The sequence below is a fragment of the Suncus etruscus genome, chromosome 9, assembly GCF_024139225.1.
Source record: "Suncus etruscus isolate mSunEtr1 chromosome 9, mSunEtr1.pri.cur, whole genome shotgun sequence".
In the NCBI taxonomy this organism is placed as follows: domain Eukaryota; kingdom Metazoa; phylum Chordata; class Mammalia; order Eulipotyphla; family Soricidae; genus Suncus; species Suncus etruscus.
Window position 1 is genome coordinate 52741868 of NC_064856.1, and position 25144 is coordinate 52767011.

The 25144-nt window shown below is 39.2% G+C and overlaps 1 protein-coding gene across 2 annotated transcripts; it reads right to left on the reverse strand.

Annotated features, from left to right (window-relative positions):
- Positions 1-275: 275 nt before the first annotated feature.
- Positions 276-7770, reverse strand: TRIM21 (tripartite motif containing 21). 2 transcript variants are annotated; one of them, XM_049780291.1, is made up of 6 exons: positions 7322-7770; positions 6069-6164; positions 4610-4840; positions 2785-2807; positions 1711-1811; positions 276-842 (listed from the first exon to the last, which is right to left on the reverse strand). In XM_049780291.1, the coding sequence occupies exons 1-6, from the start codon at positions 7727-7729 to the stop codon at positions 295-297; spliced, it is 1407 nt and encodes a 468-aa protein (XP_049636248.1). In that variant the 5' UTR covers positions 7730-7770; the 3' UTR covers positions 276-294. The 2 variants fall into 2 exon arrangements, with proteins under 2 accessions (XP_049636248.1, XP_049636247.1); XM_049780290.1 differs by having other exon boundaries at positions 4610-4834; positions 6063-6164.
- Between the last annotated feature and the right edge of the window lie 17374 nt (positions 7771-25144).

A 25144-nucleotide genomic window follows, 5' to 3' on the forward strand; every position in this document is an offset into this window, starting at 1 on the left:
TGGAATGCCACTTCTTCCTGTGACATCTGTTTTTGTTTTAGGCTAAACTGAATATTTTTTTATGGAGGAAATCACAAGGCAAGTTAGGACAGGAATGTTCATGATAAAAGTTGCTTGGAATAGACTTTCAGGCATCCTCTTCATCCAACCCCATCAATGTCTCCTTGTTGGTCTCCTTCTTGTCACCTCTATAAAGACAGAGGTGGTTCAGAATTCACAGTAAAATGACACAGGTTCATTAACTCAGTGGGTAATGAAAGAGGCTGAATTTTGTATCTAGAGAGTCAATGGAACCTAGCATCCCATCTTCAATGGACAGAGGGTCAGAGGAAATGCATTGGTTCCGTTGTCATTAAAACCAGTATTGAAGAAGGGCCGCAGAGATCCATTGAAATCACATTCAGAGAAGGTGTAGATGAGGGAGCCATGGTCAGTGATGTTGTAGAAGGAGACAGTTTTGGCTTCAAAGTCCAGGAAGATTCCAACCTGTTTTGGAGGCACCTGAGGATGGAGTGGAGTTTGGGGGGAGGTGCCAGCTTCATACTGTTTGCCCCATAACCAAATAGTCCAGAAGCCATTTTGGGGGCAGAGCAGAAAAGGCCCCTTCCTCTGCACAGAATCTCTACACACTCCCAGGTCCCAGGCATCCTTTCCTGTCACATCTACTTCCCAGTAAAACTTTCCAGAGTCAAAGTGCTGGGCACCCAGAACCATAGGATAACTATCAAATCTCTCCTTATTTTCAGGTACTTTTTGCTGGACAATTCCAAGCCTCACTTGTCTCTGATCCTTTGAAATTATGAGAGATGAATTGGCTGTATGAGGATCCAGAGTGATATGTACTGCAGAGAGAATGATGGTATGGTTAGATTGAGAAATTGTGAGTGTGTGTGTGTGTGTGTGGGGGGGGTCTTTGGGGTAACCAGATAATTCTTCTTTGTTCTTGTCCTTCATAGACTAGAAATACCTCTGTATTCATCCCCTACCCCTACCTATTCTCCACCCATGGGATGGCCCAACTCTTCCCAATAAAGATCTTGGGTAAGAGAGACTGTGTATAGTTTTGATTCGACAGCTAGTCTGTCTGCCTACGGTTAACTTTGCCTGTTGACAGATAGTTTATGGTGGAAGTTCTTGAATATGTTTTATTAATCTAACTTTGTGTGGATTGTTTTCTTTTTTTATTATAATAATAATTTTTATTTTGACCAAAGTGGATTGCATCTTTCACGTTAATATTTTAGGTACATATTTTCATTGAAACAGGTGAATTCCCACCACCAAAATTGTCCTCCCTCTACCTCTGTTCCCAGTATGCATCCTATATCCCCCTCCCTTACCCCCTGGGCTGCTAGTATAAGTGGTCCCCTCTGTGTCTAGCTTGTTATAGGTTGGGTATCGATTCTGTTGTCATAAGCTTTGCTGCTTCTAGACCGCATTCCCCAATCCCCTTGGAAATTGGGCATGAGACTTCCACTACAGGGGTCAACAACTGTACTTGTGAGAAGGGAATGGAATGAGAAGCCATAGAGCTCTCAGAGAGGAAAGGAATAGCCCCATAGACAGTTTCAACCCTTGCCTTTCCTTCTTTCAGTCTGGCACCACCTACTTTAACCTGGCATCTCTCTCTTATCCCTGGGATTGCTATACACTTCTCATCTCCTTCTGGTCTCCTGTAGGCTAGTTACACACTCCTCACACTTTCCTCACCTCCACAAGTCCTTAGCATCTTCTTCAGTCCTGGCACATGGTACTTGTTATTCAAGGTTGGGGTGGTTATGTTCAGTTCTGTCAGATTCCATGATTCACTCCTGAGGGAAACAGTTGGACAATAGTCACATTTTCTCTTCCAGTCTCCTTAAACTTTAGTGCTAAAACTTCTAATAATTTATTTAAGAGTAACTTTACAAGGAGCTCTTGAGTTAGGATCCCTGAGAGTGAGTAATATTGAATTTCTATCCAGGTGTTCCTATTAACATCACCTGTCCTCCTAGAGAGGAATCTTTCTCCTCTCCAATCCTGAGATTACCTCTTAAGCATAATGTTTCATTTTACAAGTAAAGCATCTTATCTGGCTGAGTCACTTGTCTTGGAAACTTCAAGGATTCCTGCTCAGCTCTTTCTGGGAGGCAGTGATAGTGATATTGTTTTTAAAAGGAGTCCCAGATGTCTGCAGACTCCTAACTTCCCAGAGTCTCTATTAGGCATTTACTTTGTGAAGATTTTACAGTCAATTACTGTGGTCAACTCACCAACTAAGATGACCATTAATTAGCCTGAGATGAGAAAATGGAGTAAGAATATTGTAACCACAGTGTCTAAAACTGAAATAAAAAGAGACATGGGGGGGGAGAAAGAGAGAGAGAGAGAGAGAGAGAGAGAGAGAGAGAGAGAGAGAGAGAGAGAGAGAGAGAGAAGTAAAATATCTAAATATCTGCCCTAGCTAGAGGCAAGCAGGGGGGAAGCTGGGAGAAAACTTGGGCCATTGGTGGTAGAAAATGTGCATTTGTGAAGGGTGTTATACACAGTATGACTGAAACTTAATCACGAACAACTTTGTTATTGTAAAAAACTAAGAACAAAACTAACTGTATTATGAATAAGTTTGTATACATATTGTTTAAATAAAGTAAGAAGAAAAGAAAAATTGTGTATGTAGGAGTGAATTTTCTAGATTATGGAGGAATATAGGGACAGCTTAATGCTTTTATTTCTTATAAGTGTCATAACTTTTTTCATAAGTATGTATGTATTGTGTTCTTTGATATATAAAACTCTCCTTACCTTTGTAGAATAATTTTCACATCCTGAGGAGGAAAGAGACAAAGAGTGAGTTTGAAATCACATGCTTACAATGGAGATTTTTGATTTGTTGATGATATACAATAGGACACTGCTCTGATCAATCCTTTTGAGTCGAGGTCCAAAACATCACCATTAAATTTTTAATTGTAGTTTAGATGTTGCAATTGTGTTCAAATTTATACTATTTATGTATCTATTATTGCATACACCACCTTCAATAACCCTTTATCACTGTTCTTTATGGCACCTCTGGTCTTCATTCTACTCCTTTCTCTATTGTTTACTGATCAATTTTATAATTCAAGGCCAAAGGTACATCATTCTTCTATACTATTTCTCTTTTTTTTGGGCAAGGGTTGGGCCACAACAGGCAGTGGTCAGAGGTTATTCCTTGCTCTGCATCAGATATTACTCCTGGCAGATTTGGAGGACCATTACGTTTGTTGGGGATAGAACTTGGGTTGGCCACCTACAAAACAAATGCCCTACAGTGTGCTATTGCTCCAGCCTGTTTCTCTCTATATATTTTTACCCTATATTTTTTATATTCCTATATATCTATAATTACCTTATATTCCACAGATGAGCAATAGTATTTGATATTTGTTTTATTCTCTGACTTTATTTCACTTAACGTGATAGACTGTTTCCATTCAAGTTGCAACAAATTGCATAATTTAATTTTTTTCTTACATAGTATTCCACTATGTATATATATATATAACTATATATAAGTACAATTTATATGTTCAAATTTACTATAATATATACATAATGTCATATCCATTATTCATCTAGTTGTTGAGCATTTTATTTTAAGACCCAATACTTTTCTTGGTGAGAAAGAAATTCCCATTCACTGATGGTAATACTATTATCTAAGGGCTGGAGTGGTAGTGCAGTGGTAGGGTGTTTGCCTTGCATGCAGGATGGACTGCGGTTTAATCTCTGGTATCCCATCTGCCCCCCCCCCCAAGTTAGGAGCTATTTCTGAGCACATAGCCAGGAGTAACCCCTGAGCATCACTGAGTGTGTTCCCCCAAATAAGACTATCATCTAGTACTACCAGATGGAAAGCAATATGGAGATATCTCTGAAAATTAGGAATATAATTTCATACATGCTGAAAGGGGATCAAGTGATATATGCATGGTACCCCTTCATTGGCAATAATGCAAACCATGGTCTGTGGTATCAAAAAAGGAGAGAAGAAAGAGAGGGGAGAGGGGAGAGAGTAAATGAGAAGAGAGAAGGGGGGGAGAGAGAAAACAAGAGAGAGAGGAGAAGAGAGAGAAAGAAAGAGAGGGAAAGAGAGAAGTAAAATGCCTTCCTCAGAGGCAGGCAGGGGAGAGGGGAGGAAAACTGGCAACATTGGTGGCAGAAAACATGTACTAGTGAAGGATAGTGTACATTCCATGACTCAAATTTCAGCAGTGAACAATTTTGAAACCATAGTGATTAAACAAAGTAATTATATAACAATCTTTCGAGAATGTAATAGTATAAGATGCATTTAATTTATGAGATCTGAAAGATAGAGAAATTTGGTATTGAAAGATAGTTCGGGTTTCAGGGTACAGTATGTTTTGCATGGTCAAGAACTGGAGTTCATCTATAGCACCAATGGACCTCCTGAACCATTCATCCAAAGAGTTTTCTTAAGTAAAACAAGCTAGAACTTAATCTTCAATAAAACAAGCATAAAATCAAGCCAGTGTTTCTGTTTGCTCTAATGACAGCCCTAATGAGCTTTGACTGTTTGTAGCTCCTCCTGAATCTCAGAGAATCATTCTCTAAGTCTCACCTGCAGCAATTCCAAGGGAGAACCCCGACTTCTCTGATCCAGCTCTGCTATCAGCTCTTGTAGGGCCTGGCTCTGTTGGGCCAGTTCAGTCTCGGTCTCCCCCAGGATTCTCAGTTGTTCCCTCTCATCTTTCTCTAGCTTCTGAAGTTGTCTATATTCTTCTTCATCTAAGAAGTTTTTCTGTTGCACAAATTCTGCATGAATCCTCAATTTGTGTGTTTTCATCTCTTCCTATAGAAAGAAAAGAGTGATTTTTAAATCAAAATCTGCCAGGTTTGGGAATGGTACAAATACATATTTTATTCCCTGTAGAAGTATCATTCTGACTTCACCTGGGAAGAAAGGCAGAGACACAGTGTTGCAGACATAATTTTTCTAGGGAGGTAGGTAGGAGAGACATCAGGGACTAAGAGTGGAGTGGGATTGGTGAGGGGCACACTGTAACCAGATCCTCCTTCAAAACACAATCACCACATGCTTTTGTTCTCTTCTCTTCATATGTAAGTTAAAGAAAGAGTGATAGAAGTTCGCACTTCTTAAGTCCTGGAGACAGACAATCTTTTGGGATATATTTGGCTTGCCCTCTCCTGCTTGGATTTGGAAAGCCACCACATAATGTAGCATGATCTTCCTTGACTTCAGAGTCTGGCTTTCTTTTACTCTGCTCTAAATCATCTTATTTTGGGAGCTAATGAGTAATCTTTGAGTAGTTCTGTCCCACCTCCTTCACTCCAAACCTAATTCCTCATTATACTTTGCAACAGTGACTTGGACATGGTCAAGCAACCATCTAATTAAACAGGTTTTCTACCTCTATTTTTGGTAGCATGAACTGGAGGACATTAAAACACAAGAACTTGATAAAAAATATTAAGGTCTGTAACTTTAGATCTCTTCATTTCTTTATAGACCTGCAGTTGTGTGTCTCTCCAGGGACATCTCTGTCCTAGACACAATGGCATTGGTGCTATTATCTCCTAAAACTGGGCTCAAGTGTAGAAATTTTAGTGTAGGACTTGCTCCTCTTGGCATCTTTCTTTAGGTCTCTTTCTAATCGGAATTACACCCTTTTTGTTCCCCTCTGTTAGGAGAAATAAAGAACAGCTGATCTTCAGAGAATGAGACATACGAATTTCATACATCTCTAAGATGTGTAGCTATGGCCTATTAGACAAACTGTTAGAGGGGCCAAAGTGATAGCATGGAAGTAGGGCATCTGCCTTGCATACTGCCAACCCAGGACAGATCCGGGTTTGATCCCTGGCATCCAATACGGTTCCCCGAGCCTGCCAGAAACTATTTCTAAGTGCAGAGCTAGGAGTAACCCCTGAACACCATTGGGTGTGACCCCAAAACAAAACAGCAGCAAAAAAAGAGAACCTATCAGAAACCATTAAAGGGGTTTCTTGAAACAGTTTTCTAGTTTCCAATCCATGATTTTCTTCCTTGGAACTCTTGCCTTCCAGGCTGCTCTTTTTGTTGTAATATCCATTTCCAACTTCTCAGCTAATTCCTTTTGTCTTCTTAGTTTCTCCAATGCCACCTGGAGCTTCTCCTGCAGAGAAAGAGTATGTTAATACTAGGTAGTCTTGTGTGGGGCCCAGAGAGATAGCACAGTGGTGTTTGCCTTGCAAGCAGCCGATCTAGGACCAAAGGTGATTGGTTCGAATCCCGGTGTCCCATATGGTCCCCCGTGCCTGCCAGGAGCTATTTCTGAGCAGACAGCCAGGAGTAGCCCCTGAGCAACGCCGGGGTGGCCCAAAAACCACCAAAAAAAAAAAAAAGAAGTGGGGTGTGGTGATAGTAATGAGGTGGTTAAAGATTATATTAATTTTTTTTTTGTTTGGTTTTTGGGCCATACCCGGCATTGCTCAGGGGTTACTCCTGGCTGTCTGCTCAGAAATAGCTCCTGGCAGGCACGGGGGACCATATGGGACTCCGGGAGAAGATTATATTAATTTTAAGAACAGCGAAGGATGGAGGACTAGAATTTAATTCTGTTATATGGGAATACTTTGGGAGAAGCCTGATACTTCTTATAAAATAAAGCCACCCTATTAAGGTGGTAGGGAATCTCTAATTAGAGGACAAAAGAAAATATAATTCTTGCAGCATTTTTTCTAGCATATTCCAAGTCTCTGGGAAGTGAGGTAGCTGTGATAACTTGCTTTTTCTCACTTTCAATTAGATATAGCATATTGGAGATACATGTACTCTTCTTAATACCTCACATCTATAGATAACTCAACCTCATCCTCAAAAAAGAAAATGAGGCCCTATGAGTGTCTTTTTTTCCCCGATACAGTTTTCTAAGTGGTTCTCTGGGGATAAAGAAATAAGATAGTACAGAAGTTAAGGTGCTTACTTTGCCTATGGTCAACCTTGGCTAAACATAAGTGGTCTCCTAAACTTACCAGGAATAATCCTTGGTTCAATGCCAGGAGTAAGCTAAGGCCACCAAAACAAAACGTAAATAACACCTATGCAAAAAACCCAGGTAATTATCTGGGAACCCAAGATTTCCTCAGGATAATTAGGCAATACATACACAGTTGTATTTTGGAATCTCCAGGGTTGTACCTAGCAATATTTAGAGGACCATGTGGGATAGAACTCGGGTCAGATGCATGTAAGGCATTTGTTTAATCTTTATGCTATTTCTTTGACTTCTTCATTTCCATAATAAGTTCATAACTTTGTTCTCAGACTCACCTGATATTCTAAAGCAGCTTCATCAATTAGAACCATGTGGTGGTCAAGGTGTTTTTTGGATTTAGAACATAGCAAGCAAAGAACCTTGCTATCATTTTGACAAAACAGGTGAAGTTTATTTCCATGCACCTCACACCTCTCCTCTTGTGCAACCTTCTTGTCATCCATACTCATTTGTCTAAGGTTGTCTATCAAATTGGCTACTTGTCTATTGGGTCGAGCATTCCTGAGCATGAACTGCTGCCGGCACACAGGACAGAGTCTACGTCCCTTTGCCTCCACTTCAGAGATGCATTCCTTGCAAAATCCATGACCACATTCAATGCTCACAGGCTCCACCATCGGATCCAGACAGACAGGGCACGTGACTTCCTCCCACATCTTTTCCAAGGACATTGCTGAAGTCATAAGGTAATGTCTTTATTAATCAGCACAACAGAGATCTTGTGTTGAACTAGTTGTGAGAGAAAAAGGGAGGTGAAGGGTTGTGTGAGAAAATGAAAATTCAAAGGAAAACAAAATTTAGAAATGGAGAAAACACAGAAATATCAACCAAATTAAGAATTTTCCCTCTGGGGCACAGTGGTGTTTACCTTGCAAGCAGCTGACTCAGGACCTAAGATGGATGGTTCAAATCCCGGCGTCCCATATGGTTCCCAGTGCCTGCCAGGAGCTATTTCTGAGCAGATAGCCAGGAGTAACCCCTGAGCACAGCCGGGTGTGGCCCCCCCCCCCAAAAAAAAGAATTTTCCCTCCATAGTGTGTCACTTGAACCCATTAATCAGTAAGGAAACAGTCCTCGAACAAAAAAAGCAAACTTAGAGAATGCTGTTTATAATTTTCAGCATCTGTACCTCTCTTTTATATCCTCAATGCCCTGGCATGGTTGGTTCATCTATTTCCATCACAACTCCTATCATTCTGAGGAGCTAATCATTATAGAGACATTTATCTTATATATTCTATGTGCCAGAGTAATTTACATGCTTCCCATACACCTTTATTAATTTTTGTAATAATACAGATTTCACTTTTACAGCTATTTTGGGAGTGGCACATCTGGTGACACTTGGGGATTACTCCTGGCTATTTGCTCAGAAATTGCTCCTGGCTTGGGGGCACCATATGGGATGCCGGGGCATCAAACAGCGGTCTGTCCTAGGCTGGCGCGTGCCTTACACCCTGCACCACCGCTCTGGCCCCAACAGTTGACTCTTGAATAAGACAAGTTGAACTACAGAAGGGGGGCATTTGGATGCAATTTTCTTATAGTTGTTCACCTATAGTATATACAAATGAATCACAATATTTTCCTGCATTATTATTTTCTTTTGTATTTTCTTCCTCTTATTTATGATAAGAATGCAGATTATAAAACAAGATTTTTGGGTGTTAAATAAAGTGATTAAGACATATATATGCTTAACCTCGGCACCATATATGATGTCCTTAGCCCCACCAGGAGTGATCTCTGAGCTTAGAGCCAGGAGTAAGTCCTGAGCAACTGTCGAGTACCCCAAAACAAAATAGTTGATAATGTATAAAGCATGCCAAATGCATGTGAATTCATTATTAGTTTTTCTAATAAAAGCTTCCAAGCCTCTCAACAACAGGCTATATATATAAACAATCTAGAGTGGGGAAGCCCCAGTTTGTTTATGAATCAGTGGTATATAAAGTGAATATATATGAGCATTTTTATGTATTTTGACAGGTACATGCACTAGTACTTGAGCACAGGTGCATACATATATGAAAGGCGTATATGTGTATATACATATAAATATGAGGACCAATACTCCCTGGGCCCTTCTGTCAATTACTCCAAACATTTTACTACTTACCTTCATTTCCTCCAATTTTTTTTTTTAAAATCTATTTCATTTAGACCTATTCACAGTGGCACTTTGGGGCTATTTGCTCATGAGTCACTCTCCGAGCATTGGGGTACCAGGATTCAAACCTGATTCCTGCATGCTTGCCCACACATTTTTTTTTTTTTTAACATACTGGATAGAAGTCTCAGGAATTACAGTTCTACCCCCCCACAGCTCCACTAAACTGCCAGGACCACCCTCCCAGCTCCAAAACCAGCATCAGGCGACCCCAAACTCTTTCCACGTGCCTCAAAGCCAAAGTCATTGAACAACTTCTTCCGTGGCTCGAGACAACCTCCTAAGGAAGCGCTGGGTTTAGGTGAGGACTCTGGCTGGGCTCTGAAGTTTCTTGGGGTTGTGACAGGTAGAAAAAGACCCTTCAGATCTGTGGTAGGGAAAAGGGCCCCTAAAATAATAGGGTGGACTCACCATTTCACTGTGGCTCTCCACCAGGACAGAGGTTGACAATTTCACTTTCGTTTTCCGGCCAAAGGCAAGTCCGGAAAGAAGGAGGAGGAGTGTGGGAGGAGCAATAGGCGGGGAAGGAAGCTGAAGGGCAGGAGGTGGAGCGAGAAGAGACACGGGCAAGGAAGAGAAGAAGAATACCAAACAGAGGGGCTGAGGAAGGTGTCAGAACCTGGGTCGTGGCTAGGGTTCCTGGAGGCTGTGACTGAGTGACAGCTGTACAGCATTTCATCTTTTTTGGTGCTTTCCCCCTTCAAGTTTCCTTTTCCTACAGGAGTCAAATATCCTAGATGGTGTCAAGCTGCTTTCTTTGATACTAGTTATCCCCAGGCACTACCATGCTGCACTCTTAGAAGTCCTCTTGACTCTGAGGAGAATCCCCAGGGCTTGTTGTCACAACTTCCAAAATAAATTTGTTTTCAGGAGTTTATTACCCTTCCGAAGGCAGGTGTCACACAGAGAGTGGTGAGAAAGAAATCGACAACCTTTGAGCATCAATTGTGGTCTTGTTCCTGCGATAGGAATTTTCTGATATTACTGCTGCTATTATTTCTAGTAGTAGTATTAATTATACTTTGCATTATAATTTTAAGTGAGATTTACTTATTCATTTTCTCTGTACACAAAACTCTCCATGAAGCTGTAATTCCCTTTTCTACCCTCCACTCAGCCTCAGGCAACTAGCATTCATGTTCTGTCTCTTTGAATTTGACTATTCCAGCTGCCTCACTCAGGCAGACTCATACCATATTTGAGCTTTTATGACCAACTTGTTTCACTTAGCATTATTATCATTATTATTATTTTGGTTTTTGGGTCACACCCAGCAGCTCTCAGGGGTTACTCCTGGCTCTACACTCAGAAATCGCTCCTGGCAGGCTCGGGGGACCATATGGAATGCCGGGATTCGAACCACCGTCCTACTGCATGCAAGACCAATGCCCTACTCCATGCTAAATCTCTGGCCCCTCAGCATTATTATGTTCTCAAACTTCATGCATGATGCAAAGTCATGCAAGATCATCTTAACATTTTTGATGGGGTAATGTCAATTGTATATATATGTATATATCCTTATTTATCTATTCATATGCCAATAGATATGTATATGCATCGTATTTGTCTGCCAAGGGTGAGTTGGTTACTTTGACTAATATTATTTCCTTCTTCCCTCCCTCCTTCCTTCATGTTTATATAACTTAAGGCTGAAGTTTGCTAGATATATTTTTGATATGGGAAACCTAAAGTTTTATGCATCTTTGAAATTTCCAACAATAGTTTTAAGAAAATTTGCTCAGTATAAAATGATTACAGGATGTGTGATATGCCAGTAGGTAATGAGAAAGCATACAGAGTTAAAAAAAAAATGAAGAGATCTAAATGCAAATATGTAGATCCTTTGAAACATTTCAGAATTTATAGAACAATTTTTCTTCTCAGCACATGATCTTCTAAACTTGTACCACAGCTGAACATTCATTAGTGCATCAGTTTTATTAGATCAACTTCTTTAAACTGATAAAAAAAAAGTACATACGGCATCCTTATTATACAAATTCTTGTGTACAAATGATGTAGTTGGGGTACCCAGTGGTATCAGTCCAAAAATAGTGTTGTTGACAGGGCAGTGCAGGAGGGACACACATTTATTTCTGAACTGTTATCTATTTTGTGGGGAAAATTAATATCAATTCAAAGTAACTAATGTGCTATTAGGTGGCCCTCCTAAACCAGCAAAAATAATTAGGCCTTTACTATCCAAATGATCACAGTGGCAGACACCTTCTACCTAAGCTCCATGGAATTTCCTTACTATTTACCACTGCTGATATGGACAATGACATCTGAACCTATTAACTAACAAATAGATGAGTGGGGGAGAGGTTTATTAACAGCCATAAGTTTGGTTCTTTTATCAAGTAGATTATTAAAAATGTTTTAATTATAATTCTGTGATTTGTCAAGTTGTTCATAAGTCAGTCATTTAAGGCATTAAATATTCAACCAACTACCATTCCCATTACTAGTATGACCTTCCCATCACTAGTGCCCTCAATGTCCCATCCACCACCATGGCCTGCTTTCTTTGCAGACAAACAAATTTACTTCATATTGTTATAACACAAAGGCAAATGAAATGATCAAAATTTAGATCAACAAGTGCCAATTTGAACTAGTTCTTATATCTCCCCATGGTTTCCTAAAGTCAGTGCCTAAGGATTTTCTGGGCTATGGTTGGTGCTAGTTGAATTTCTGTGTTACTGTTTAGGTTCACTGAACTTGGTAGATTACAAAGTAACTTTCCCATCAGATTTCCTACGATGCTACTAAGCTGGCACTAATATAAAATTTTGAGGTGCTGAGCAGCCTTACAGTCCAGGGTACATGAATCTGAAACCAATTTGGTGGCTTGGCAGTTTGATAAGGTTAAGTCTTGGAGGTGGGCTCTTAGTATTATAGGGAGTAGGGTGTTGGAGGCTGAGATGCGATGGTTTATGTAGAAAGGGAGCTCTCCTCACACTTTCTGAGAAGCCTATGGAGCTATCAGCCAGACCATATCACCTGGGAAGAGCTGGCTGGCAGTCATTATTTTCTCTTGGAGCTTGATAGAGGAATCAGGATAATCTTCTGCTGGGGGGAGATAGATAGCAAATGTGGATGGAGACTGTTAGATTTTTTGTGGTGGTGTGATCTAGTAGATGCCTTCTCTGTACCAGGTGCCTTTTGGTAGGTGTTCATATGGAACTAAAGTTTTCTTTCTCTGGACCCTTAGAAATTCAGCTCATTTTCTTAATTAATAAAATTTTAGCTGGATGGCCTTCCCTGGCAGGCCTGCAGTTTCATCTTGGAACCACGTGGCCTCTGCTGGGGCAGGGAACTGGGGCAACAGGGCCCCAGTCCCGGGGCCTCAATAGACCAATGGGTCAACTATTTCACCCAGCCCATGCTCACACACAAGGTGGGTCCGGGGTTGGGTGGGGGGCAGAAGGTAACACTAGTCAGTGACCCTGCCTACCGAGTGGGACCGGTGCTGCCCGGGCAGCCTTATCCAAGAGCTTTTTCCCTCCTTCTCATCAGTCTTTTTTTTTTTTTTTTTTTTAAACTTCAGGGGCATACTAGTCTACCATTATACCATAATGCTTATAATCATAGGTTGCCTCTAGAAAAGGAAACGGGATGAGCAAAATTCGCTGAATAATAATACACGGTATATACTCCCTAAACAGTGCTCATTACCATATCAAGTATCTGCTAGAATGCTCTATCCACAATCTATTCCAGATAGCCTTTCCCCAGTAAAGTAAAGATTATCCTCACCAAACAGGATTGGACCAGAAAATGGAAAATCTTTGCTGGCTTTAATTCTTCTTTCTCTCTCCCTATTTTTTATTTTATGTCCCATTTCACCTGGGCCTGCTTTTTAATTGTAACCCATAAATTGATTGCATGAGTATATATGTTCGTCATACCAATGGCTGTGTAATGTTCATCTGTAATAGATATAATATCAACCACATGGTAGAGTATCCCCATACAGTACTCATTACCATGTCACTTGGTTATTTAGACTCAAAAACTATGATTGTTCTAAAGAATGCTCCACACACAACTTAAGCTATGAAGCCTTTCTTCAGTTTAGTTCACCCTCACCAAACATGATTGGCCTAAAAGAGAAAAAGGGGAAAAATAAAGGAAAACCTTTCACACACTTGCCAGCTTTACTTTATTCTTTTTTTTTCTTTCTTTTTCTCTTCTTCTCTGTCCCATATTACTGTGTTCTGTCCCAAATCACTGGGAAAGCTTTTTCAAAAGTAACCCATGAATCTATCCTCTGGCTGCTGATGTAGGCTCATGAGTGTATGTGTATGCCATACCAATGTCAGTCTAATGTCCACCTGCAATAGATATAATGTATACATTGTACATTATACTCCCCTCTATTATAGATAACCTTTCCTCCCCCCCAATTTTTTTGCTTACCATCTTACAAACCCTTTTCGAGTCCTTCATGTTATTTCTTCACATTTAACCTTTTTTTTGTTTTTGTTTTTGGGTCACACCTGGCAGTGCTCAGGGTTAATCCTGGCTTCACGCTCAGAAATTGCTCCTAGCAGGCTTGGGGAAACCATATGAGATGCCAGGATTAAAACCACTGTTCTTTTGCATGCAAGGCAAATGCCCTACCTCCACGCTATCTCTCTGGCCCCACATTTAACCTTTTTTTAAATTTTTATTATTTTGAGCCACACCCGATGATGCTCAGGGGTTCCTCCTGGCTTGGGGGGGACCATATGGGATGCCGGGGGGGGTATCAAACTGCGGTCTGTCCTAGGCTAGCGTGTGCAAGGCAGACACCTTATGGCTTGCACTACTGCTCCGGGCCCCTAACATTTTTAAAAATATATTTTATTTTATTTAAACACCTTGATTACATACATGATTGTGTTTAGGTTTCAGTCATGTAAAAAACATCACCCATCACCAGTGCAACATTCCCATCACCAATGTCCCAAATCTCCCTCCTCCCCACCCAATCCCTGCCTGTACTCTAGACAGGATTTCCATTTCCCTCATATATTCTCATTATTAGGACAGTTCAGAATGTAGTTATTTCTCTAACTAAACTCATCACTCTTTGTGGTGAGCTTCCTGAGGTGAGCTGTAACTTCCAGCTCTTTTCTCTTAATTCTGAAAATTATTACTGCAAGAATGTCTTTCATTTTTCTTAAAACCCATAGATGAGTGAGACCATTCTGCGTCTCTCTCTCTCTGACTTATTTCACTCAGCATAATAGATTCCATGTACATTCATGTATAGAAAAAATTCATGACTTCATCTCTCCTGACAGCTGCATAATATTCCATTGTGTATATGTACCACAGTTTCTTTAGCCATTCGTCTGTTAAAGGGCATCTTGGTTTTTTCCAGAGTCTTGCTATGGTAAATTGTGCTGCGATGAATATAGGTGTAAGGAAGGGATTTTTATATTGTATTTATGTGTTCCTAGGGTATATTCCTAGGAGTGGTATAGCTGGATCGTATGGAAGCTCGATTTCCAGTTTTTGGAGGAATCTCTGTATCACTTTCCATAAAGGTTGAACAAGGCGGCATTTCCACCAGCAGTGGATAAGAGTTCCTTTCTGTCCACATCCCCGCCAACACTGTTTGTTCTCATTCTTTGTGATGTGTGCCAATCTCTGTTGTGTGAGGTGGTACCTCATAGTTGTTTTGATTTGCATCTCCCTGATGATTAGTGATGTGGAGCATTTTTTCCATGTGCCTTTTGGCCATTTGTATTTCTTCTTTGTCAAAGGTCTGTCCATTTCTTCTCCTCATTTTTTGATGGGATTAGATGTTTTTTTCTTGTAAAGTTCTGTCAGTGCCTTGTATATTTTGGAGATTAGCTCGTTATCTGATGGGTATTGGGTGAATAGTTTCTCCCACTCAGTGGGTGGCTCTTGTATCCTGGATGCTATTTCCTTTGAGGTGCAGAAGCTTCTCAGCTTAATATATTCCCATCTGTTAATCTCTGCTTTCATTTGCTTGGAGAGTGCGGTTTCCTCCTTGAATATGCCTATAGTCTCAATGTCCTGGAGTGTTTTGCCTACGTGTTGTCCTATATATCTTATGGTTTTGGGTCTGATATCGAGGTCTTTCATCCATTTGGATTTAACCTTCGTACATGATGTTAGCTGGGGGTCTAAGTTCAATTTTTTTGCAAGTGGCTAGCCAGTTGTGCCAACACCACTTGTTGAAGAGGCTTTCTTTGCTCCATTTAGGATTTCTTGCTCCTTTATCAAAAATTAGGTGATTTTATGTTTGGGGAACATTCTCTGAGTATTCAAGCCTATTCCACTGATCTGAGGGCCTGTCTTTATTCCAATACCATGCTGTTTTGATAACTATTGCTTTGTAATAAAGTTTAAAGTTGGGGAAAGTAATTCCTCCCATATTCTTTTTCCCAATGTTTGTTTTAGTTATTCTAGGGTGTTTATTGTTCCAAATGAATTTCAAAAGTGCCTTATCCACTTCTTTGAAGAATGTCACGGGTATCTTTAGAGGGATCGCATTAAATCTGTACAATGTTTTGGGGAGTATTGCCATTTTGATAATGTTAATCCTGCCAATCCATGAGCAGGGTATGTATTTTCATTTCCACGTGTCCTCTCTTATTTCTTGGAGCAGAGTTTTATAGTTTTCTTTGTATAGGTCCTTCACATTTTTAGTCAAGTTGGTTCCAAGATATTTGAGTTTGTGTGGCACTATTGTGAATGGGGTTATTTTCTTAATGTCCATTTCTTCCATAGTACTATTGGTGTATAGAAAGGCCATTGATTTTTGTGTGTTAATTTTGTAGCCTGCCACCTTGCTATATGAGTCTATTGTTTCTAGAAGCTTTTGGGTTGTGTCTTTAGGGTTTTCTAAGTAGAGTATCATGTCATCTGCAAACAGTGAGAGCTTGACTTCTTCCTTTCCTATCTGGATTCTCTTGATATCTTTTTCTTGCCTAATCGCTATAGCAAGTACTTCCAGTGCTATGTTGAATAGGAGTGGTAAGAGAGGACAGCCTTGTCTTGTGCCAGAATTTAGCGGGAAGGCTTTTAGTTTTTCTCCATTGAGGATAATATTTGCCACTGGCTTGTGGTAGATGGCCTTAACTATATTGAGAAAGGTTCCTTTCATTCCCATCTTGCTGAGAGTTTTGATCAAAAATGGGTGTTGGACCTTATCAAATGCTTTCTCTGCATCTATTGATATGATCATGTGATTTTTATTTTTCTTGTTGTTGATGTTGTGTATTATGTTGATAGATTTATGGATGTTAATCCATCCTTGCATTCTTGGGATGAAACCTACTTGATCATAGTGGATGATCTTCTTAATGAGGCATTGAATCCTATTTGCCAGGATTTTGTTGAGGATCTTTGCATCTGCATTCATTAGCAATATTGGTCTGTAATTTTCTTTTTTCGTAGAATCTCTGTCTGGTTTAGGTATCAAGTGATGTTGGCTTCATAAAAGCTATTTGGAAGTGTTTCCGTTTGTTCAATTTCATGAAAGAGTCTTGCCAGGTTGGTAGTAGTTCCTCTTGGAAAGTTTGAAAGAATTCATTAGTGAATCCATCTGGGCTTGGGTTTTTGTTTTTGGGCAGACATTTGATTACCGTTTTAATTTCATCAATAGTGATGGGTGTGTTTAGATATGCTACATCCTCTTCCTTCAATCGTGGAAGATTATAAGAGTCCAAGAATTTATCCATTCCTTCCAGCTTCTCATTGTTAGTGGCATAGAGTTTCTCAAAGTAGTTTCTGATTATCCTTTGAATCTCTGCCATATCAGTAGTGATCTCTTCTTTTTCATTCCTAATATGAGTTATCAATTTTCTCTCTGTCTCTTTCTTTATTAGTTTTGCCAGTGGTCTATCAATCTTGTTTATTTTTTCAAAGAGCCAACTTCTGCTTTGGTTGATCTTTTGGATTGTTTTTTGGGTTTCCACTTCATTGATTTCTGCTCTCAGCTTTGTTATTTCCTTTTGTCTCCCTATTTTTGGATCCTTTTGTTGAGTACTTTCTTGTTCTATGAGCAGCATCATTAAGCTACTCAGGCAAGCCGCTTCTTCCTTCCTGATGTGTGCTTGCAAATCTATAAATTTTCCTCTTAGTACTGCTTTTGCTGTGTCCCATAAGTTCTGATAGTTTGGGTCTATATTATCATTTGTTTCCAGGAAAGTTTTGATTTCCTATTTGATTTCATCTTGGACCCACTGGTTATTAAGTATGAGGCTGTTTAACGTCCAGGTGTTAAAGTTTTTCTTCTGTGTCCCTTTAGAATTCATATATAATTTCAGAGCCTTGTGGTCAGCGAAGATAGCCTGCAAGATTTCTATCCTCTTGATATTATGGAAGTATGTTTTATGTGCCAGCATGTAGTCTATCCTGGAGAATGTCCCATGTACATTGGAGAAGAATGTGTATCCAGGTTTCTGGGGATGGAGTGTCCTTTATATATCCACTAGTCCTCTTTCTTCCATTTCTCTCCTCAGGTCTAGTATATTTTTGTTGGTTTTCAGTCTGGTTGACCTACCCAGTGTTGACAAAGCCGTGTTGAGGTCCCCCACAATTATTGTGTTGTTATTGATATTATTTTTCAGATTTGTCAACAATTGTATTAAATATTTTGCTGGGCCGTCATTTGGTGCATTTATGTTTAGGAGAGTGATTTCTTCCTGGTCTACATACCCCTTGATTAATATAAAATGTCCGTCTTTGTCCCTTACAACCTTCCTGAGTATAAAGTTTGCATTATCTGATATTAGTATGGCCACTCCAGCTTTTTTATGGGTGTTGTTTGCTTGGATGATATTCCTCCAGCCTTTTATTTTGAGTCTATGTTTGTTCTGAGTATTCAGGTGCATTTCTTGTAGGCAGCAGAAGGTTGGATTGAGTTTTTTGATCCATTTAGCCACTCTGTGTCTCTTAAGTGGTGCATTTAGTCCATTGACACTGAGAGAAAGAATTGTCCTGGGATTTAATGCCATCTTTATATCGAAATTTGGTGTGTCTTTTGGTCAGACTTGTCTTAAATTAGGTCTTTCAGTTTTTCTCTTAAGACTGGTTTTGTGTCTGTGAAGTTTCTGAGCTGTTGTTTGTCTGTGAAATCATGTATTCTTCTGTCAAACCAGAAAGTGAGTTTTGCTGGCTACAGTATTCTAGGTGAAGCATTTATTTCATTGAGTTTTGTCACTATGTCCCACCACTGCTTTCTGGTCTTGAGTGTTTCTGGTGACAGGTCTGCTATAAATCTCAAGGATGCTCCTGTGAATGTAATTTTCCTTTTTGATCTTGCTGTTTTTAGAATTCTGTCTCTATCTGTGGGATTTGTCATTGTGACTAGGATGTGTTTGGGGTATTTTTTCTGGGGTCTGTTTTGGTTGGTACTCTTCAGGCATGCAGGATTTGATCACATATATTCTTTAGCTCTGGAAGTTTCTCTTTAATGTTCTTGACCGTTGATTCTTCCTGGAGATTTTCTTCCTGGGTTTCTGGGACTCCATTGATTCTTAAGTTGTTTCTGTTGAGCTTATTATAAACTTCTATTTTTATCTGTTCCCATTCTTTGGCTTATTTTTCCATTGTTTGTTCATTTGTTTTAAGTTTTTTTCCCAGTCTCTCCCGGTGTATGGAGTTGTTATTTATCTCATCTTCCACAGCACTAGTTCTATTCTCAGCTTCTGTTACCCTGGTGTAGAGCTTATTCATTTTGTCATTTCATTCGTTTACTGAGTTTTTTAGGCCTGTTATTTGACCTGTTATTTCAGTTTGGAGTTTTGTGATTTCTGTCTTCATATTTTCTTGGTTTTTATTATTGTTCTGTTCTGTTCTTTGAGTTCTTTGAGCATCTTTCATATTGCTTGTCTAAACTTATCTGAGAGATTGATTAGTTGGTTGGTCGTTTTCTGGTCATCAGAACTGTCATTTTCATTCTCTATGTCTGATGCTGGCCTGCATTGTTTCCTCATTATCACACTTGTATTGTGGGTTTTTCTATGTGTTGTGGTGGTGTTCATTGGCTAAAGGATGTACGCGGACATGCTCCTCTGGCTCCACCCTTTATGGTGGGTTGACTTGCCTCCAAGGATGGGGTGTCCTCCGTGGATGAAGCCTCACACAGTATCAAATCTTAGGCCCGAGCATGCAGCAGAGAAGACAGTCTGGGGAGAAATGCTGGACTTCAGTAATCTAGCACAGTTCTTAGTGTGATTTTTTTCTTCTTGTTGCAATGGCGTTCTTTCCTTAGAAAGAGCGCACAGCCACATATCAGAGCAGCCGTGCTCTGCTGGAGCCTCTTTTTGGCCCACTCCCAAGAGGTTCAGGCGACAGGACAGGAGACAGACACACACAGGCAGCACTCACACTATTTTTCCAGCCTGACGTCACAAACAGTGGACCTGACTTCTGCAAAGTACTGCTTATAGCGTGTTTTCACTTTATGAAGCAGTTCCTTGGTGTTCCCGCCCTTGAATTAGCCTCTGGGAGAGCGAGTTTTCTGGAGCCTCTTTTTGGCCCACTTTCAAGAGGTTCAGGTGATAGGACAGGAGACAGACACACACAGGCAGCACTCACAATTTCTCATGGTCAGGCCCCACTGGGCAGGCATAGTTTTGTAGATTTTCCCAGCCTCACATTTAACCCTTTTTAACTTTTTTTTTTTTTTTTTACTCTCAGTCCTTAACTCCTCACAAAGCAGGACATTCTACCCAGCCCAGCCAGATGTCAACTGACTCCCAAAGAGAAAAGATAGATTCTCAGCATGAGAAATAACCTATAGTCTGATGCAATTGATTTGTACTTGGTGGCCCTTCTTCCTTCACTTCCCTTCACCATGGACTTTGCTTGCTACCAGGTTTGGTTCCTGAGAAACCCCTGCTTGAGGACACTTCCTGACATGGGACTGTTGGGAGCCAATTTTCCCCAGATTCCACAAAACCAAATCACAGGTTAAAGCTGCACCCGGGATCTTACCCCTTCCCCACCTTTTTCAAAGATTTAAAGAGGACATATAAATTTCCTTTGATTATTTCTATTAGATACACTCCTTTGATAGGCATAACTGTTATCGAATATCTTCTTTTGTTTTCATTTTTTTTTTTTTTTTGCTGGGTTGCTGGGTTATAAAGACCTTTTTTTCTTTTTCAAATTGAGACCATTGTACATTAAAATCCTTCATAGTTGTATTTCAGGTATATAGTGACAGTGAATTAGGGCCATTCCCACCATCAGTGTTGACCTCTCTTCTCCAAAATTTCCATTATGCATCCCATACCTCCAACCTTAGCTCCTTGGACTATCAATTAACAAGTCCATTTTAAGTTGATTTTGTTTTAATTTGTTTCTTCTTTTGTTTGTTTTGTTAAATTAAGATCTTTATTTAAACACCTTGATTACAAATATGATTGTAGTTGGGTTTCAGTCATGTAAAGAACACCCCTTCACCAGTGCAACATTTTCACCACCAATGTCCCAAATCTCCCTCCTTCCCACCCCATCCTCGCCTGTACTCAAGACATATTCACTCATTCATTCACATTGTTATGATAGTTGTCAGTATAGTTATTTCTCTAACAGCACTCATCAGTCTTTGTGGTGAGCTTCATGTAGTGAACTGGATCTTCCAGCCCTTATCTCTTTTGTCTCTGAGAGTCAACTTCTATCCTTGGGATCCGTTCACTATGGAATACTAGTAGACAAGTCTCTGTTCAGAGTTCTTGTAAGCAAAAGGTTCTGGGGACTGTTGGTCTTGACACCTCAGACCCCTACATACGCTAGTAATACTTTCTGGCATTGTCCCCCCCCCCTTTTTTTTTATATAGGCACATTAAAATGGGAAAAGTTAACAAATGCAAACAAGTTCTTATCTAATAGAGGAAAAAAATAAAAGCTGTAAATTCTCTGAGGGCTGATGTTCAAACAGGCTTCAAGGAATAGCAATGGTCAATTACAGTTTTTTGAGGGGGCATTTTTGGATTAATCTTTTAAAGAATACCATCTGGTCTCTGAACGTAGAGCACCTTTAAAATTAAAATGGACCCCCATTTATTTTATTTTATTATACTACTTTCTGCCTTGGGTTCCAAGATCCTTCCCAATATTTGCCAGATATTTATTAAAGTCACCATATGTTCCTGCTTTCTATGTCTTGGGCTCCTAAGGAATAAGAGTAACAATTCTTTTAAATAGTGTATTAAAAAAAAAATCTCACCCTCCAAAAATTGTTTTTTAAATTGAATCACTATGAGATACAGTTACAAAGTTGTTCATGAATGAGTTTTAATCATATGACATTCTTTTTTTGTTGTTTGCTTGTTTTTTGGCCACACCTGGATCCAGTCAGGGATTACTCTTGGCTCTGCACTTAGAAATTGCCCCTGCCTTGGTTGACCATATGAGATACCAGGGATCAAACCTGTGTCCTGGGTCAACTGTGTGCAAGGCAAATGCCCCACCACTGTGCTACCACTCTGGCCAATCATATGATATTCTAACACCCATCCCTTCATCAGCACATATTTCCCACCACCAGTGTCCCTAGTTTCCCTCCTGCCTTCTTCCTGGCCTGCATCTATGCAGACATTTTTCTTCTCTTTATTTTCCTCTTTTATCATTTTAGACACTGTGGTTTGCAATATTGTTATTGAAGGGTATCATGAATATCTTTGTCATCAATCTATTTTTTGTTGTTTATTTGTTTTTGGGCCACAACAGGTGACGCTCAGGGGTTACTCCTGGATATGTATTCAGAAATCACTCACTCCTACCTTAAGGGACCATGTGCGATGCCGGGGGATTGAACAGCAGTCACAAGGCAGATGCCCTGTGCTTGTGCCACTGCTCTGGCCCCTGTCATCAATCTTTAAAATTTTTTCTCTCGAGGCCGGAGCAGTGGTGTAAGCGGTAGGGCATTTGCCTTGCATGTGCCATATGGTCCCCCAAGCCAGGAGTAACCCCTTAGTGTCGCTGGGTGTGGCCCAAAAACCAAAAACATTTTTTTTCTCTCTCATTTTTTAAATAGGGTTCATTCCTAGTGATATGAGTCTGACATTAACACTAAGGGCTGGCAATGCAATGTTTTTCAGATCTGTTGGTGTTCAAGATTCAATTTAGGGTCTGCCATTTGAGCTATCTTCTTGGCCTAATGATATTCCTGAAATATCAATAGTCTGATAAATCACTATGCCTAAATATAAAGTAAACATAAAATAAAAACATAAAAACTTTTCTTTTTCTTTCTTTCTTTCTTTCTTTCTTTCTTTCTTCTTCTTTCCTTTCTTTCTTTCTTTCTTTCTTTCTTTCTTTCTTTCTTTCTTTCTTTCTTTCTTTCTTTCTTTCTTTCTTTCTTTCTTTTCTTTCTTTCTTTCTTTCTTTCTTTCTTTCTTTTCTTTCTTTCTTTCTTTCTTTCTTTCTTTCTTTCTTTCTTTCTTTCTTTCTTTCTTTCTTTCTTTCTTTCTTTCTTTCTTTCTTTCTTTCTTTCTTTCTTTCTTTCTTTCTTTCTTTCTTTCTTTCTTTCTTTCTTTCTTTCTTTCTTTCTTTCTTTCTTTCTTTCTTTCTTTCTTTCTTTCTTTCTTTCTTTCTTTCTTTCTTTCTTTCTTTCTTTCTTTCTTTCTTTCTTTCTTTCTTTCTTTCTTTCTTTCTTTTCTTTCTTTCTTTCTTTCTTTCTTTCTTTCTTTCTTTCTTTCTTTCTTTCTTTCTTTCTTTCTTTCTTTCTTTCTTTCTTTCTTTCTTTCTTTCTTTCTTTCTTTCTTTCTTTCTTTCTTTCTTTCTTTCTTTCTTTCTTTCTTTCTTTCTTCTTTCTTTTCTTTCTTTCTTTCTTTCTTTCTTTCTTTCTTTTTTACCACACCCAGCAGCTCCCAGGCTTTGCTCTTTTGACTCTGTGCACAAAAATCACTCCTGGTAGGCTCAGAGGACCATATGGGATGCAGGATATTGAACAGGGGTCAGTCCCAGGTAGTATGCTTTTTTTTGTTTGTTTGTTTTGCCACATCTGGAGCCACTCAGAAAATACTCTGGCTCTGCACTTAAAATTTGCCCCTGCCTTGGGGGACCATATGGGATAACAGGGATCAAACCTGCGTCCTGGGTCAGCTGTGTGCAAGGCAAATGCCCTACCACTGTGCTACCACTCTGGCCAATCATATGATATTCCATTGTGACCGAATGACCTACCATTGTGCTATCAATCTGATCCAAAATATAAAAACTTTTAAAAAGTCTTTATTTCAAACTCATGAACAAAAGGTCTTCTTGTGTATATGTAGCAGTTTGAAAATATAATATACATTAATTCATTTTTGCTTTTAAGCAAAGTGGATAACTTGCTTCAAGTCCTGTTTATTGGGAAATTTTTTCATCATCACTGTCTTTCAAGATTATCCATATTAGAGTAATCTTATACACTGTCTTTGAGCCTTTTAAACTTTATTTATTCTGTTTGTCAGTGTCTCATATATATTGGGTCTCCACTATGTACATTTAGAATTGGGTAAAACATCACATTGTAGGGTACAGGATTCAGATTTCTGAGCAATCAGGTAAATGACAGAAAAAAAAGTGCAGGAAGTAAGCACTTTTTTTTTCTGTGACAGAGAGTTAGTAAATGTCTAGCTGAAATTTAGAAACTAATTGTATTAATTAATGATTTTACCACATTGCACCAACTATACATAGATGTCAATAATTTTGTTAGAAATCTTTGTCTATGTTAGAAGAAAAATTTGTTCAGAAGCTTTGAATCTAACCTATATAAACTCTGTGAACTGCATTCATGATTAGTTCATTTTTTGAGATAGCCAGGTCTGTATGCATAAATAAACTGGCTTTTCCTCTAAAATGTTTGTGCCTATTTCTTAGCCAGATTTATGTAACAATTCTAGATAACCTGATATGTCTTTTTAATATATGTACTACCTCAACCCAGTTTGAAATCAGATCGCCAGTAAACCTGGGAAATCTAACACGCAAGGATTAACCTCCTACAATGGTTGAGGAAGAAACATATTTTCTACCTCAACAAACACGCAAATGATCAGCCTGGCACGTTGTGCATGTATTCTCCAGATAATCTTATCTCAAGTTTATAGAGTTTCAATTATTGCATTTAAAAGTGAGAAACTTGACTTCTGGTGACTGGTTGAATATAAATGTAATGAGATTAAGGTTTTTTTTGGTTCCATATCTAATGACTCTAATCCTGTCAAGTATTTTTTTTTTTTTTATTTAAGGGCAACCTATCTTCAAAATGTCAACTCAAAACTGTTTAAAAAATACAAAACCTTTCCTGTTTCTTTTTATCTACTAAAGTTGAGAATAATATTGTACTTTTAAATTTAAAATTGAGAGATTATGGGGCTGGAGAGACTGTACAGTGGTTAGGGTGTTTACCTTGCATGTTTCCAATGCAGTTTGATTCTCCACACTCTCTATGATTGCATGAGCACTGCCAGAAGTGATTCCTGATCCTGACCACTGTCACGTATGTTCTAAAGAACAAAAACAAAAGCAAAAAGCTGAGAGCTTTGCTGTACTCTATTAGCAGTATACACTACAAGAGAATTCATACCTCATTAGTCTCTAGTTAAAACATAGTGAATAAAGGAAGCACCACTTTTCTGAACAATCCAAAGACCATTTAATTGTTTTTTTGTTTTTTTTGTTTGTTTTTGGGCCACACCTGGTGACGCTCAGGGGTTACTCCTGGCTATGTACTCAGAAATTGCTCCTGGCTTGGGGGCCATATAGGACACCAGGGGATTGAACCACAGTCTCTCCTAGGCTAGAGCATGCAAGGCAGACACCTTACTGCTTATGCCACTGCTCTGGTTCCTATTCAATATTAAGTTTTAGAATCAGCAGAGTAACCTTTTGTAACCAGATGAATTAATCTTGATCTTTTTTTAAAAAAATCTGGTCATTGCCATTTCACATT